This window comes from Squalius cephalus (genome assembly GCF_949319135.1).
Source record: "Squalius cephalus genome assembly, chromosome: 12".
In the NCBI taxonomy this organism is placed as follows: Eukaryota; Metazoa; Chordata; class Actinopteri; order Cypriniformes; family Leuciscidae; genus Squalius; species Squalius cephalus.
In genome coordinates this window covers 5,609,253-5,623,018 of record NC_137133.1, presented here as the reverse complement: position 1 = coordinate 5,623,018, position 13,766 = coordinate 5,609,253, and the positions used below count along the sequence as shown (strand labels likewise).

Sequence of the window (13,766 nt, the reverse complement as noted above, 5' to 3'; positions counted from 1 at the left end):
AAATTACAGGTAGGCTAACGTTACATCTTAAATGGTTCAACATTATTAGCCAAAGTATATGTATTTGTTTATTTGTTTAATGTTTATTTATTTATTTCCTCTTATAATGATATATATGTGGTTCTTTTCTCATTAACACATGTATATTGACCAAACAAAGTGTATATTCATAATATACAATTCCATACACTTTAACGGATTAAATATAAATGTGGTAGGCCTATACATTACGTTCTCGAACAGCTCTTTTCCCTTTACTTTTATGCAAAACACTACAATATTGTTAAGTCCCGTATAAAGCGAAACAATTTTTTGGGACTGAGACTTTTTATTTTATGTAATTCTTAATATTAATAAATGCAGAATTTTGAAGCTCTTGTAGTCGAACATTTCTACGTCATGCTGCCGGAAGTTCCGGCGGAGCAGGGCGGAAGTAGGTACGTGGCTGCTTCAGCTGACATTCTGCACGATGGCGACAGAGGTTCAGAGCGGCGACCTCAACAGTGCAAATTCAAGCCGGCTCGAAGTTTCTATCGACGGTTTGACTCTAAGCCCGGATTCCGAGGGCGAGCAGGAACAGGCCGAGACGCCCGCCGCCCGCTCGGCGGACCAGAGCGCTGACAACCCTGTGAGTGTCGATGGAGAGGAGGGCGAACCTCCCATCGAGAAGAAATGGGGCTTTGATTTAGTCGAGCTCTACGGGCTGGCGCTCAGGTTCTTTAAAGGTATTCTATGTCACTATAATATACACTATTATGGACACTATTATGGACATTAATTGAACACAAACATTCGTTAGCACGGCCATCTCTGTGCTACAGATTGAATTCGCACATTTGTTTATATCTAGTGAGGTCGTGGTTTTCTTATTAGGGTCCTTTTCATTCTTAGTATTTGGTTTGAACAAAAGTTCTGCTCACATAGGTCTTGTAGTTCACTTCTATCGCAGTGTTCAAGGGTTGAGGTCCTCTAGAGGAACTGCCCTAACCGGTGACAGCACCACTGTGTGTCTGTGTCATGTGCCTGACTGATGGCTCAAACTCATAAAGACTATGAAATAAATAGACAAGTGAACTACAAGTGCTGAACTTGGTTGATCTCTTTGTTTGTTCAGCACTTTTAGGTTTTGTCCATTAAAATGTTTAGTCCGTTTTGCAGGTCTACACCCATTTCTTGTCTGTGGGCTGATGAATGAAGTATGATTGTGTCCATCAGCTGTATAGTCTAAGTGCTGCATCTCTCTAATTATGCACATTAATGCACAACTGATGTCCCAATCAAGATGTTGCATTTCCAGCTGAGGACTAATGCCACTAATGTATCTTGCTCTTGACTTTCAAAGCATGCACAAAAAAGTCTTTTACACAATTACACAATAATCTTTTCATGATTTTGACATGATCTGTATTAAATGTGCATTAGCTGACATTCTAAACGGGGGTTCGTGTAAAGCTAATAATTAATTAGATCGTAAAAAATGTAAAACTGAATTGAATCATTTAGTGTAAAAGCAATTCGAAATGAAACACTTGCAGGTAAACATAAAATATATATTTTTTTTTAGCAAATCATGTGACCAACAACCGACATCAGAGAACAGTGAACGTGCAAATGAGTACTTCAAGTAAAAAAAAAAATTTTTATCCAAGGTATTCCGCTGTCAAAAAAGTTTGGAAATCCCTGTTCTAATGCAATGAGATTAGAACCCTTTGCACTTTTAAAGCCACATATTTGTGATGTTTTTTTCCTCAGAGAAAGATGGGAAAGCCTTCCACCCGACCTATGAGGATAAGCTTCGTCTGGTGGCCCTCCACAAGCAGGTGTTGCAGGGCCCTTACAACCCAGACGCTTCCCCTGAGGTGGGCTTCTTCGATGTGCTGGGAAATGACCGCAGGTAAGAGTGATGATTTGAACTTTGACCTTAATGTGCCTCCCTGCTGTTATGGTGCCTTCACGTGCTATGGTAATTATGGTAAATACCAAAAGCCGACGTGGAAAATGCACATGAACATCCCCTCATGTGGTATTTTCCACTGGGCAGCTCGTAGAATATTTTGATGCACGAGTTGCCGAGATGAGATAATCTTTGACCTTTTCAAAATGGCGGAGAGCAACGTAAGAGTCGTGAATATTGTTAGCAGATAGTTTTTGTAGCCTATACAATGTTGTGTCATTAACAATTGTAATATAATGCGTTAACACTCAAATTTCAAATTCGCTGCAATTTCCTTGGTTTATATTTAATCATTTTATGTCGTTTTTTTTTTTTTTAAATTATGTTTTAATCATCAGAAAGCACCACATTTACGTTTTGTTTTGTTTTTTTGTAAAGATAAAAAAGATACTCTACTGACACAGACCTTGCGGGTACTACATTAGACAACAAAAGCACTTGAACACAACACACTGGTAAATACCAGTTCACAAGTGGAAAATATCATCTTTTCCAGAGCACATGAAGGCCGCATTAGACACATTAGCATTTTTAACGAACATGCTTTATTATAAATCAATTTTTCAGAAGAGAATGGGCATCTCTGGGCAACATGGAGAAGGACGAGGCCATGCTTGAGTTTGTAAAGCTGTTGAATAAATGTTGCAATTTATTTGCACCTTTCGTCGCGTCACACAAGATTGAAAAGGAGGAGCAAGAGAGAAAGAGGTCAGACTTGCAGATAAAGATAATTGATTTTCTTTCTTTATCTTTTTTGCTGTCACACACTTTTGTTTTGGACTTACACTTTAACCAGGTGGGTCTCTTGAGATATAGGCTTCTCTCAGAGAGATCCACCGTGTCCTCAAAAAGTAATTGGTCTCCAATAAAGAATTGATCACCCTAAACAACATGTTTAAAACTCTGTAACCTCACGGATGTCTCTCACAGTGTGTTTGTTGTCTTGTTTTTGCTGAGAAGGCAGGAGGAAGAGGAGCAGCGGCGCAGAGAGGAAGAAGAGCGTGAGCGACTGCGGCAAGAGGAGGAGAGGCGCAGGCGTGAGGAAGAAGAGAGGATGAGGAGAGAAGAAGAGGAAAGAAGACAAGTTGAGGAAGAACGACTCCGCGTAGAGCAGCAGAAGTGAGTCACACCAGTTTAATTATTCCAGAACTGAACTAAAACGCCATAGTTCAGTACACTACCCCACTTTTGCTAAGTGTTTTCCCCCGATTCGCAGTCTGGAGGAGTTGCGGTGGGCAAGTCATGTGATCGGCGTGCGGCTGAACATCACTAACACCGACTATCGCAGCAAGCCCACTTCAACTATGATTCCATTCAGTCTGAGAATATCAAACATGTTTTGATATTTTGAGCCGATTTTGGAATATTGTTTTCATTTCTCATGCGTCTCTTAGGCCTCGTTTACACTGTCAGTGAAATGTGACCCAATTCCGATTTTTTGCTCATATGTGACACAGATCCGATGTGTTCTATGACAGTGTAAACAGGAAAAAAACGCATGCATTCGCATATTTCGAGATCGGTTTCAGGCCTCATTCATATGTGGAAATAAATCGGATATGTGCCAATGCGACTGTCATGTAAACAGGCAGATCGGATTTTCTGAGGCATTAGGCAACGTCTCCGCGGTTTAATGACGAGAGAAACCCCGACGTGCATCTGCAAAGGGATGGATGGCCTAAGGAATGTGAACAAACCTTGACACAACATATTGTTGTACACAACAAAATTTCGGACCCACTGCTCCTCGTTAAAGCCAATATTTAAACACACTATGCTCCCACCAGTCCTGAGATCTCTCTCGCACACAATAACTGAAGCATATGTGTAATGATGGCACTTTTCATCCTCCTTCGCCTCAAAATCATGATGATGTTTGGCGAACTTCGCATATATCGCAGAGCTAGCATCAAGCATATTTCGCGTCCGCCCATCTGTGCAAGAACATTTAACCCTTTAAGCATGCGCGATGTTTCAGATAGTATGGCAAGTGTAAACGCATGAATCGGATATGGGTCACAGTTGAAAGAACGTGTAAACGGACGGTCAAAAAAATTGGATAAAGGTAACAAATCAGAATTGGGCATCAAGACCTGCAGTGTAAACGAGGCCTTAGTAGCGTTTGTTGTGTTTGGAATGATTTGAAAGTCTGGTAGTGTGTGATCCTCAGTTGTTTAGTGTATGATGCCCAGTTTTCCTCAGTAACCATTTACAAAGTCGGCAAGTGTATGATGCGTAGTGTTTGTAGTCATGTCGTTTATTCCAGCCTTTAGAGTAAAGCCCAGTTTTGCCATTGGTATTTTCTCTTTGATACTAAATCGAGACCATAGGCAACAAATAAATGGTCTTGGGCATCATGTTTAGGAAGGGCATTACTGAAAAGAGTGAAAATCTGGCCACCGTCTGAGTCACCAATCTCGTTTATACAAAACCAGATTATTTATTAATTTATTTCAGATGATGATGATATTTTGATGTGCTCTTAATGGTAAATATGTACATTCCTAATGTCAATAGTCAATGAGGGAGCATGGCATCCCTATGGCATTTAGTTGTAGGTGTAGTCTGACCGATAAAATTAATTTACTAGGACTGTCAACACCACTTTTAATAATTCAGAAAGAATCCGCTAACTCATGACTGATGAAAAGGTGAGACAGTCTTTAGCTCCACCTTCTTGGTAGCTTGGAAATCCAGACCTAAATCTACAAGACTAATGGTCTGAAAATCGGCCAGCTCGAGGGGCGGCACCAATCATGCATTTGAAAATCTCACTGCACGCAATTGGATAACACTACGACCAATCACAACAATAAACCCCATATGCTTAGCTACCAGCAGAGCTAACTGGTAGATTAGACTCTTGCCGTATCCGGTCGGCAAAACAGCAAAGAAATCTTTCATGCAAAGGAACGATTCGAGCGGCGTCTTCTGTTCCTGTTTTTAGATAAAAAGCCAAGTCTAACTCGTTCATTGTAGCGGCCAAAGCCGTTTCAAACAACTGGTGTTCATCCATAGCCATCTTGCAATGTTTACTAATGACTTCGACGTCACAGCGCTGTCGTCATCTGTTTAGCTCGCCTCTGGCCCGCCTATATCAGATAACCTGATGTGATAAAGCTCAGATCGAGGGGCATATTTAATGAGCATCATTGCTCGACACCAGAGTAACTCGCTGAGCAAATTCAACTTGTGCTCTCGCGAGAACTCTGGATTACCAGGGTACCTTCTTGGTAGGATCACCACCACAATCTTTCAACCATCTGAAGTAATGGGTCTTGATTTCAACTGACATTTACATGATTTAAAATAAAACTAAAATGAAATGGGGTGAAAAACTTTTGTGGGACTTTTTTAGTACCGCTATGCTATGTGACCCTAGTGAGGTGCCACATACTTTATTGTGCGCATTTTTTTTTCTCACTTTCTCTGGTGTGTTAGGCAGCAGATCATGGCCGCGCTCAATGCGCAGACAGCGGTGCAGTTCCAGCAGTATGCAGCGCAGCAGTACCCCGACAGTCCCGAGCAGCAGCTCATCCTCATCCGGCAGCTGCAGGAGCAGCACTATCAGCAGTACATGCAGCAGCTGTATCAGGTGCAGCTCGCTCAGCAGCAGGTGACGGCCCAGCATTCATTCTCCCAGTCCCAGACATCACACTGCTTTTGTGATCCATGATTACATTTTCAAAATCCACACTACCGTTCAAAAGTTTGTGGTTAGTAAAAAAAAAAAGACTAAGTTGAAATAACAGTAAATAAATAGTGTAACAAAAGATTTCTGTTTAAAATAAGTGGTGTTCTTTTTAACTTTCTATTCAACAAATCGTGAATTTTTTTAGCATGTTTTCCACAAAAATATTAATTAGCACAACTGTTTTCAACATGTAATAACAAGAAATGTTTCTCAAACACTAAATCAGCACATTAGAATGATTTCTGAAGGATCATGTGACTGATGGCTGAAGTAATGACTGCTGAAAACCTTTTTTGCCACAGGAATAAAGTACATTTTAAAATATATATTCAAATAGAAAACATTTGTTTTTAAATATTCAAATTTTAAAAAATAGTTTTAAATTGTAATACTATTTCACAGTATTACTGATTTTACTGTATTTTTTTTTAATCAAATGAATGCAGCCTTGGTGAGCATTGGCTTCTTACTGATCCCAAACTTTTGAGTCGTAGTGTGTATGTGCTGATTTTCACTCAATATGAAAAGTTTTAATAATCGATAAGCCTGTTTATTTTGCTGTGCACTACTATGTAATTAATTGCATCTTATTCACATTCAGAACAGACCTGCAATCCACCAGTTAAGAACGACTGGTATAAAGAACAAAATTGCAGTGGTAGCATTTGTTTAGCAGGTGTACAGTTATCATGGTATACTGTTTAATGTGTTTTGCACACCTGCCACTGCAAGCTTAACGGGATTTATTGTCATGTGATAGACTTTGACTCACTGATGCAATTTATTTTGGATTCTGTTGTCTCGTACCAATGTCATATTGCTCTGTTTTCTTCAGGCTGCTTTGCAGAAACAACAGGAGGATGCTATAGTGCTGTCTACATTAGAGGCCAGTGAGGTGTCAGTGCCTTTTGCTGGAGAGGAGGTTCCCACACTGAACGGACAGGCAGAGTCCACTGCTGACAGCTTAGAGCGAGAGCCAGACCTGGAGCCTGCAGACGAGGTCACTGAGAATGGACCCACCGGTGAGTTGTTTGAGCAGTTTTGTTTATTTCTACAACTTTGTTTGAGATGCACGATATATCGGCCACCATATTGGTGTCGGCTGATATATGTTCATTTGATATATTAAAGCAGATAAATAATGGATTATTTCCTTCAGCTTGTTCACCATGATGGTTTTGAATTGCTTGAAATATGATTGGAAGCAGTTTAAAAAGAAAAATACAGTTAAGTGCAACGTGCATATAGGCTACATAAAATTATAATGAGAACATCATTATAATTGTGTGCTTGGGACATGGACTTTTGTTTTTGAATCAGGATCTCAAATTATATAAAAATTTGGATTTAGATTTATCGGCCACTATATCGATTATCTGCTTTCAAATATAAAGAATTATCGGTATCGGCCAAAATGTTCAAATCGCTGTTAGCTGTTAATGTCAACTTGGATTTACCTTTTTAATATGTGTATTGTGAATCATTCATCAATTTGCATCATTTTAGAAAAATCTATGTACTAATTACGAAGCAGTCAATTACCAATGGATAAAATCAAGTCATGCCTATCATTTTTGTCATGCTGAATATCCAGTTTTACTTGTTAATGTCCGGTTATGGAAGCAAATGAGTTTCAAATGCTGTTAAGAATTATGGTTAATTATGAGGGATTTGTGAACTTGTGTCTGAAATTCACTTTTCATGCTGTAGTGTTTCATAATTTAATGCATTTCAATTTAAAATAGGGCTGGGTTGAAAATGTTAACAAATTCATTTTATTGTTTATCTTTACTGTACCTGATATATCCATAATGAATCAATATTAAATTGAATCAAGATCGAAATTGATTCGAATCCCAAGCTTGTGAATTGAAATCAAATCATGAAGTTGACACACTGGCACATCATCTGTGTCAATCAATACCCAGCCCTAATTTAAAATACAAACAAAACCATCCATTATTTACCCATATCCCATATTCCTGGTTCTCAGACTCTCCCCCTGTAATAGCAGCCCCCTCAATGTGGACCCGGCCACAGATAAAAGACTTTAAAGAGAAGATCCGTCAGGATGTGGACTCTGTGATCACGGTGGGCCGGGGGGAAGTGGTGACCGTCCGGGTCCCCACCCATGAGGAGGGCTCCTATCTCTTCTGGGAGTTTGCCACCGACTACTACGACGTTGGCTTTGGAGTCTTCTTTGAATGGACTGACTCTACTAACGCGGCGGTCAGCGTGCACGTCAGCGAGTCTAGTGACGAAGATGAGGATGAAGAAGGTGAGGAACGTACGCATATGTCTGTAGCATAATGGTTATCGGCCGATATTTAATTGCGCTCATTTCTTTTATTTTTACATTTAGATTACCTAAATTACCCATCTAATGCTCTCTTGAAGTATTTATTTAAAACGCCAATAATAAACTTTTAAATGTATCTTTAGCAAATCTCAAAATTAATATTCATTATGCAGCGTGTTCCAGTTACACTCCATTTTCACATTTGAATAATTGCCAACATTTTTGTGGACTGATTATTACAACAGTTCACGCTTTTATGTAGGTTTGTAATAAGAAGAGTCTGTAAACCTGTTATCATAGAAACTTAGAGGACTCCCTGCGGCTTTCTGCCAAAATAAAAGCTCAAAGCTTTAACCTTTGCAAGTGAAGAAATTAAGCCAAATTAACCCCTATAATGAGTGTTCACATTATTTTGTCCAACCCCTTAAATATTGCTATTTAGGTATTTTAGTTTGTAGAATCTTATTTCTTTTGGCAAAATTGTGTAGAATTTTAATATCGGCTTATTGGTATCAGCCATAATTTTAATATTGGTGAATTTTTTAACTCTTGAAATCAGAAGGCTGGTTGCACTTTATCTTACAGTACTTGTAATTACAGTGTACTTACCTAAGAAAGTACTGGTTAATATAAGGTAACTACATGGGTTAAGGTTAGTTTTAGGTGTAGGCTCATGTTTATTGTAATTGCTGTAATAAGTACAGAGTATATACATGTGGAACGGGACTGTAAAATATAGTGCTGTAAATGAAGTCCTGCTCTCTTTCTCTCAGGTGAAGGGCAGTCTGAGGAAGAGAAAGCCAAGAAGGAGGCTGGGAAACCACAGGTGGATGAGATAGTGCCGGTGTACCGGCGGGACTGTCACGAGGAGGTGTACGCTGGGAGTCACCAGTATCCCGGCCGTGGTATATACTTGCTCAAGTTCGACAACTCCTACTCGCTCTGGAGGTCTAAAACCGTCTACTACAGAGTATACTACACCAGATAAGCCTGGAGTCAAGACTGTGGGACAGGAATATGTGCGTGTATGTTAAGAGATAGTTGGAAAGAAAGATCGATCAAAACAAGGAAATGTCTACTACTGGGAGAGGGACAAAGAGATTTAATATTGAGTGTGTGTGTGCGTTTCGATGTGTATGCAAACTTTATGAGTGTGTCCGTCATGCTGTTTGAGTCCAGGAAGAATGGGCCACGTACATGGCTCCTCTGTTTTGCACTCTTAAAGATATACTCTAGGAATTTGTGCTTGATGTCACTGTCCTCTATACCCAATGTGACTAATTTCAGCCTCTGTCTTCTAATTTCATCCAAAGAGGTGCAGGATAAATGTGTGTATCCTAATTAAAACGGCCTACAAACGTCATGTCTAGGTAATAAACAATGGAGCAAACGCCTTTCTCTTGGAGAACTTCCTTATTTAGGTCACCACTGAGTAAATCAAGCAGTAGCGTGTGTCTATACTCGTGTTTCTCCCCCTATCAGCACACGGGACCGGAGTGCATCGGCGAGTGCGAGAGAAAACAAACGGACGGGACTTTTCTAACGATGCAAAGATGGATCTGAAGGCCTTTACGAAAGAAGATTTTGCAGCATTTTCTAAACCGGATGGATTGTGTCTAAAACATTGAATATTTATTAATCTCTGTGGTAGAGTAGGGTCATGTACGTGTCTGTAAGTTCTCTAACATTTATCTCATCCATCCATCATTCGCTTCTTTGCTTCCACAGAGCCCCAGATTTATTGTGTTCTTTCTTTTGTATTTTTCCCTCTTTGTCATCAATGTGAGATTTATCAGTGTTTTTTTAATGTGGCACAGCTACAGTAGTAGTTCAAAATATTCTTGCCTTTCAGTTTGGTCATTTCTTTTGTTTTATGCATGTAGTTACAGACAGCCATGTCAGAACTTAAAACTTAATGTATATTGATTTAAATTTCTACTTGTCACACTTATACTTTGTTCTCTATGACAGAAAATAACAAGCATCTCTCACTGTCCTTTCTAATAATAATGAAGTGTTTGTATAGCTGATGAGACTAACCATCAGAAGCAGCATTGCTGATTAACATTTACTGTTATTTATTCGACTGTTCAGTGCATTGAAGATTATCACAGTGAAGTTGCTGAGAACTTTTTTTTTGCTTCAAATATCTGCTCTAGCCACTCTGAATTTGTGACTGACTGCATTGGCGAGTGAAATGTTTCGCTTTCATGATTGTATGTCAAAGATGCCAGTGTAACGCAGGTCACTGCTGTCCAACTGTGATCAAACATCATATATACAGATACTGTTACACTGTTTTCATACGATGAATAAAGGAGGTGCAGTGTGTTCGAGTGTGAAGAGCTGTGATGATTCAGTGTTCATTGGTAACGTCATGCTAAAGCTGTCCAAAGACTACATTATCACATGTACAGTCGATCGGTTACAATAGTTCCTGTGTTTATCCTTTCCTTGTATTTTTCTTTTTCACTTTTTTAATGCTGACTTCAGGCCTTTGTATAGTGAAATGTAACATTTGGGCATGGTATTCAAAGTACTGCTTTTGGGGAAAAGACCACGAGCAATAGGGTTATTGATATAAAAGATTGTCTTCATATTTAAAGTGGAACCTCCAGGGATTTTCTGACCATTAAGGCATGAAGAAGTGTTTTTGTATCGGTTCTGCTAGTGTGATCTGATCTGTATGCATTCGAGGATGAGTGTCCTGAAGCGTATCTTTGATTAAACTTGTGTTCCTCTGTATGAACTGCCTGGTTCTTTTCTGATGCCTGTCTATTCATGTGCATTGTTTACATACTCATACGGTGTGTTGCAAATAAAATAGAGCAAAATAGATTATTGCTAGAATCTTTTAAAAGGGTCCTTGATTATGATTTCACTTTTTTAACTTAATTTAATGTGTAATGTTGCAGTTTGAGCATAAACAACATCTGCAAAGGGAGATGTTACAACCAAGGTTTGCAGATCTCTGAACACACACAACACGATGAAACTTGAAGATCACAAGAAGACCACACCGGGTGCCACTCCTGTCAGCTAAGAACAAAGAACTCAGGCTACAAGCATTTTGTACAATCACCAAAGCATTTTGGTGAGCCTATGTGAATTATTCATATAGGCTATCCAAAATGCTTAGGAAGCCTTATAAGCTTATTATTAAGCGCCAGGGTCCATGGGGTGAACATCTTTTCCATTATTATATCTCAGGTGCTACTGACTGCATTATAAGCGAGCAGATGCTACATTCTTAACCCAGAGAATGAAGATTTATTGAAACATTGGCATGCTGTAGGTATGGCAGTCTGTTTAAAACATTTATTCCTTAAATAAAAAGATCATAAAACTAGTAGGTAATCTAATAGATACAAGCGTTTTTTAAGTCTCAATAATAATTATAGTATCTGTACATTTAGTCACTTATCTAGTAACCATGGTAATTTCACATAGGAAATGGAACTTTTTCAAATCTAAGTAAAAAAATAAGATATGTGTAAAATTTATTTTTATACAATGTAAAAATAAATGCTAACAGTTCTACAGATATTGTCAGGGTTATATCTATGTCTGTTTAGTTTCATCAAGTTTTAGTTGGTCATTAGTTTCTGATTAACCTGTCTCTGTTAATTAAATCTCCCTGTATACTTTCCTTAGTTCTTTGTCCCAGATAAGTTTTTTGATTGCAGCATTTTTTGTCCCTTTTTTTTTTCTTGCCGGCTGCCCAACTGCTTTGCCTAGAGCAGAAGGAGCAAACACTAGAGGACCACACCAAGGACACCGCAGCAAAATCTCACCGGGACTAACACCGGGCAGGCGTGCCTTCACTTGTGACTCGCTCGCTGAGACTGGTGTAATAAAACACACAAAGCAAGCAATAAGGTCTATCCGGCTATATATATAGCAATGCTTTTTTTAATAAATGTATCAATTCATTTTAAGAAAAGTAGCGGTTCTTTATAAGGAGAGCAGCAAATCTTTTTGAAAATGTAGCTTTTTAAGAAATTATCGATTTGAATAAGCGTATCGATTCATTTCGGATGGATGTAGCTGTTCGTTTTGAATATATGTCTTGATTCTTTTTTTAGAAAAGTAGCAATTCCTTTTAAGGAAAGTAGCGATTCTTTTTAGGAAAAGTAGCGATTCTTTTTAATGAAAAGTAGCGATTCTTTTTAATGAAAAGTATCGATTCTTTTTGAAAAAGTAGTGATTCTTTTTGAAGAAGTATCAATGCTTTTTGAATAAGTATTGATTCTTTTTATGGAAAAGTATACTTTTTTTAAGGAGAGTATCGATTCTTTTTAAGGAAAGTATCACTTCTTTTTAAGGAAAGTATCACTTCTTTTTAAGGAAAAGTAGCGATTCTTTTTAAAGAAAGTATCTATTCTTTTTGCAAAAGTATTGATTCTTTTTAAGAAAAGTTGTGATTCTTCATGAGGAAAGTATCAGTTCTTCAGCATTTTTTAAGCCATTACATCAACACCTCTCATAATGGGAGTGGGGGAACGGATTACGACAGCTGTTTTTTTGCCGTCAGATTCTGTTCCCCCCATATTTCTGACACACTGAGGTTCTAGGCTAATATTTATCAAATTGATGCTGTTTAAGCTCCATCCACACACAGAATAGAATAAGCATATTTTAAGCCGATACATCAACATCTCTCATCATTGGGGTGGGGGAACGGATTTCGACAGCTGAACTATTGGCCGTAGCATTCTGTTCCCCCTATGTTTTCTTACACTATGAGGTTCTAATATTTATCACATTTCAGTTGATTGCCAATAGGCTAGTGGTCAGTACAGTCTTCCCTGGCATTTATGTTTTTTTTAGCTTATTGCGACCCGAGTTCAAGTCCCGGTTCGTCAAACTTTCTTGATAATATACTGTCCTATCATAATAAAAGGCAAAAAATATATTCTTTAAACTGATGCAAGTTAAGCTCCATCCACACACAAAAATAAAATCAGCATTTTTTAAGCCATTACATCAACACCTCTCATAATGGGAGTGGGGGAACGGATTCCGACAGCTGTTTTTTTGCCGTCGGATTCTGTTCCCCCCATATTTCTGACACACTGAGGTTCTAGGCTAATATTTATCAAATAAAAGGCAAAAAAACATATTCTTTAAACTGATGCAAGTTAAGCTCCATCCACACACAAAAATAAAATCAGCATTTTTTAAGCCATTACATCAACACCTCTCATAATTCTCATAATGGGAGTGGGGGAACGGATTCCGACAGCTGTTTTTTTGCTGTCGGATTCTGTTCCCCCTATGTTTCTTACTCAATGAGGTTCTAATATTTATCACATTGCAACAAGCTTCTAAACCCAGTAGCCTAGTGGTCAGTGCACTCAGCAGTGGTATTCATGGTTTTTCAGCTTATTGCAACCCGAGTTCAATTCCCGGATCGTCAAACTTTCTTGATACTATACTGTCCTATCATGATAAGAGGCAAAAAATATATATTCTTTAAACTGATGCAAGTTAAGCTCCATCCACACACAAAAATAAAATCAGCATTTTTTAAGCCATTACATCAACACCTCTCATAATGGGAGTGGGGGAACGCATTCCGACAGCTGTTTTTTTGCCGTCGGATTCTGTTCCCCCCATATTTCTGACACACTGAGGTTCTAGGCTAATATTTATCAAATTGATGCTGTTTAAGCTCCATCCACACAGAGAATAGAATAAGCATATTTTAAGCCGATACATCAACATCTCTCATCATTGGGGTGGGGGAACGGATTTCGACAGCTGAACTATTTGCCATCGGATTCTGTTCCCCCTATGTTTCCTACACTATGAGGTTC

At 38.7% G+C, this 13,766-nt stretch overlaps 1 protein-coding gene across 2 annotated transcripts; it reads left to right on the top strand.

Annotated features, from left to right (window-relative positions):
* The first annotated feature begins 394 nt into the window (after nucleotides 1-394).
* Nucleotides 395-10,692, top strand: acbd3 (acyl-Coenzyme A binding domain containing 3). Of its 2 annotated transcripts, none has more exons than XM_079888591.1 (8): nucleotides 395-725; nucleotides 1,753-1,894; nucleotides 2,522-2,662; nucleotides 2,915-3,073; nucleotides 5,396-5,570; nucleotides 6,484-6,670; nucleotides 7,663-7,926; nucleotides 8,721-10,692. In XM_079888591.1, exons 1-8 carry the CDS (start codon nucleotides 470-472, stop codon nucleotides 8,933-8,935), a joined length of 1,539 nt encoding a protein of 512 aa, XP_079744717.1. In that variant the 5' UTR covers nucleotides 395-469; the 3' UTR covers nucleotides 8,936-10,692. The 2 variants fall into 2 exon arrangements, with proteins under 2 accessions (XP_079744717.1, XP_079744718.1); XM_079888592.1 differs by having other exon boundaries at nucleotides 433-725; nucleotides 7,642-7,926.
* Nucleotides 10,693-13,766: the final 3,074 nt, after the last annotated feature.

Excerpts from the sequence above, each read along its gene's own strand:
- acbd3 (XM_079888592.1), top strand. The coding sequence starts at position 470 with ATGGCGACAGAGGTTCAGAGCGGCGACCTCAACAGTGCAAATTCAAGC. Across the intron at positions 1,895-2,521 it reads GTGCTGGGAAATGACCGCAG|AAGAGAATGGGCATCTCTGG; the intron begins GTAAGAGTGATG and ends TCAATTTTTCAG. Across the intron at positions 6,671-7,641 it reads CACTGAGAATGGACCCACCG|ACTCTCCCCCTGTAATAGCA; the intron begins GTGAGTTGTTTG and ends CCTGGTTCTCAG.